At 37.5% G+C, this 2,590-nt stretch overlaps 1 protein-coding gene across 1 annotated transcript; it reads right to left on the bottom strand.

Annotated features, from left to right (window-relative positions):
* Window positions 1-1,183: 1,183 nt before the first annotated feature.
* Window positions 1,184-2,101, bottom strand: LOC125405446 (olfactory receptor 9G19-like). The gene has a single exon (XM_048442055.3). It carries the CDS (start codon window positions 2,099-2,101, stop codon window positions 1,184-1,186), a length of 918 nt encoding a protein of 305 aa, XP_048298012.3.
* Window positions 2,102-2,590: the final 489 nt, after the last annotated feature.

Consider the following 2,590-nt stretch of genomic DNA (forward strand, 5'->3'; position numbering starts at 1 on the left):
GATGAGATGGAGGGAAAAGGAGATGTGGAGAAATGATGTAAGTATATTATAATCTCAAGAAATAAAGCAAGTGACTTTTTAAAAAATGCTGCCACAACCATTTATAGACTTCCATGAAAATGTTCCTATGGGATCTAAAGGAAAAACTAAATTCTTAAAATTAAAATACTTAATTTATTAAAATTTGTGTATATGACGATACAACTACGGAATCCAGTTATGTTAAGACTTGCAAACTTTTCCACTTGAACAAATACCATGAAGAGTTTATACTGAAATTTCAAATCAGTGTAGAAGATTCCTCTGAATACTTAGAGGTTATAAACCTTCACATAAAGCATGAAGGAACTTGCCATAGTCTTGGATGTGTTCTAAACTGTCAGTCCTATGAACTCAATCACAATTTGACTAGACTTACCTTTCTATTTTCTTAGATTTATTATAGTTTATAGATTATACTGGAGCCAAGGGTCCTTTTCCACACAGAAAGAAAATGAACACATACTCTGATCAGTCATGCTTACAGTATCTTAATATTTTCTGATCCGTATTTAGAGAAGGAAACTTGCTTTCTTTCTCAAATGATTAGGATCAGCTCTCTGTACATGGCGCATTGAGAAACCCTGACTTCAAAGTAGAGGGCAGGGGGCCTGTGTTTCTGATAAAGATAGTTTTAGGAATTTATTTGCTATCATAATTTTAGTTTTGGACCAGGCATTTGCTTCTAGAATGTCATATTTTCTAGTTTCACTTATATAGTTAAGTAAAAGAATGTATTAGGAACACTTCTTTCTAATCACAGGAAAAGAGTGAAATGAACTAAATACATTGTTCTCATTAAGAGCAAATAATTGTGTACACGCTGGTCTCCAAATACTAATGATTCAGATCTTCTGCTACAGTGGTGAGCTGTCACTCTTCAAAGCTAGACAATGAATCATGAGCTTTGTGTTTTATTTGTAACCTAAGATAATGTGTCAACAACACAAGCCTGCATATTTTATAATAAGTGTTTGTACATACATACATTAACCTTTTTTCTAAAGTACGTCTCCTGAAGTGTCATGCAGGAGTGGTGGAAATACATTTACCCATTTAAGAGTGAGATCAGCAGCACACTTATCAACATTCACATAAGCACATTTCAAGTTCTCTGTGCTTCTTGTAAGCGAATGATCTTGATTTACTTAAAGAGTTTGTTCAGAGCTTCTTTCACATCCTTATTCCTCAGGCTGTAGATCAAAGGATTCAACATGGGGAAAACCACTGTGTAAAAGGTTGAAACAATTTTGTCCGTACCTAAAGAGTAGCTGGTGCGGGGGCGAGAGTAGATGTAGAGAATGGAGCCATAGTACAAGGTCACAGAGATGAGGTGGGAGGAACAGGTGGAGAAGGCCTTGAGGCGGCCCTGAGTAGATCGGATTCTCAGGATAGTGGCGATGATGAAGAGGTAGGAGGCCAGAATTAAGGCAATGGGCACCATGACATTGGAGGTCAGGAGGAAGTACATCAGGGCCTGGTATCCATCCTTCCCACCACACGCCAGTTTCACCAATGGAAGCAAGTCACAGAAAAAGTCATCAATGACATTGTCATTACAGAAGTCAAAGGTAAAAGTTTTCTTGGTGATGATGGAAGAGTTAATAAAGCCACCCATGTAGGAAGCTGCTACAAAAAATGCACAGAGTTTTATAGACATAGCCTGGGAATAAAGCAGTGGCTTTGAGATGGCCACATAGCGGTCATAAGCCATAGCAGCCAGCAGGTAACACTCACTATAGTCTAACCCAGCAGAGAAGAAGAACTGTGCCACACAGCCAGCAAATGAGATGCTCTTGTCTTCAGAGATACAAATCACTAGGATCTTTGGAGTGTAGACAGTAGACAACCAGAGATCTAGAAAAGACAGATTTCCAATGAAGAAGTACATGGGTGTGTGGAGTCTGGAGTCACTGCAGATCAACACGATGAGGATGCTGTTTCCTAAGACAGTCAACGTGTACATGATAAGAAAGAGCACAAACAGGACCAGCCGCATGACAGGGTCAGAGGTGAATCCCAATAGGATGAACTCAGATAGTGTGCGGTTGCTCCTCTCCATGGATGTAAAGATTCTCACCTTAGAAGATAGAAAAGGAGTATTTACTAATTACTATGCAAAAGGGTAAATCAGACTATTCCTCATGGTAATCATGGAAATCTCAGATGCAACACTCTAAGGGTTCCCTTAGAAATAATTTTTATTTGGTAGTCAAATAAAACTTCTGGTAAATGTTTTTTATTTGTATGGTCATTAAAACTAGAGATGTGTTTATATTAATAATATGCATGTTATTAATATCAATCTTAATAACCAGATTTATTTCTGATTAAAATATATAAAGCCATATGATGCACCATAAGGGCTGTTAAAATCTTACTTCATGACAAATACAGTGGCCTCATGTGACTAAATATATAATTAAATTTGTCTAATCTGACTTGATCACAACAGTATTTGACAAGGTTGTTGCTTCTTTCTGCTGAATGTCAAACTGTTTGCCTGTTCACCAGGTTCTCATGGCTGCCTGAGTTTCTTTGCTCTGTTTTT

This window comes from Myodes glareolus, chromosome 6, assembly GCF_982192425.1.
Source record: "Myodes glareolus chromosome 6, mMyoGla1.1, whole genome shotgun sequence".
In the NCBI taxonomy this organism is placed as follows: domain Eukaryota; kingdom Metazoa; phylum Chordata; class Mammalia; order Rodentia; family Cricetidae; genus Myodes; species Myodes glareolus.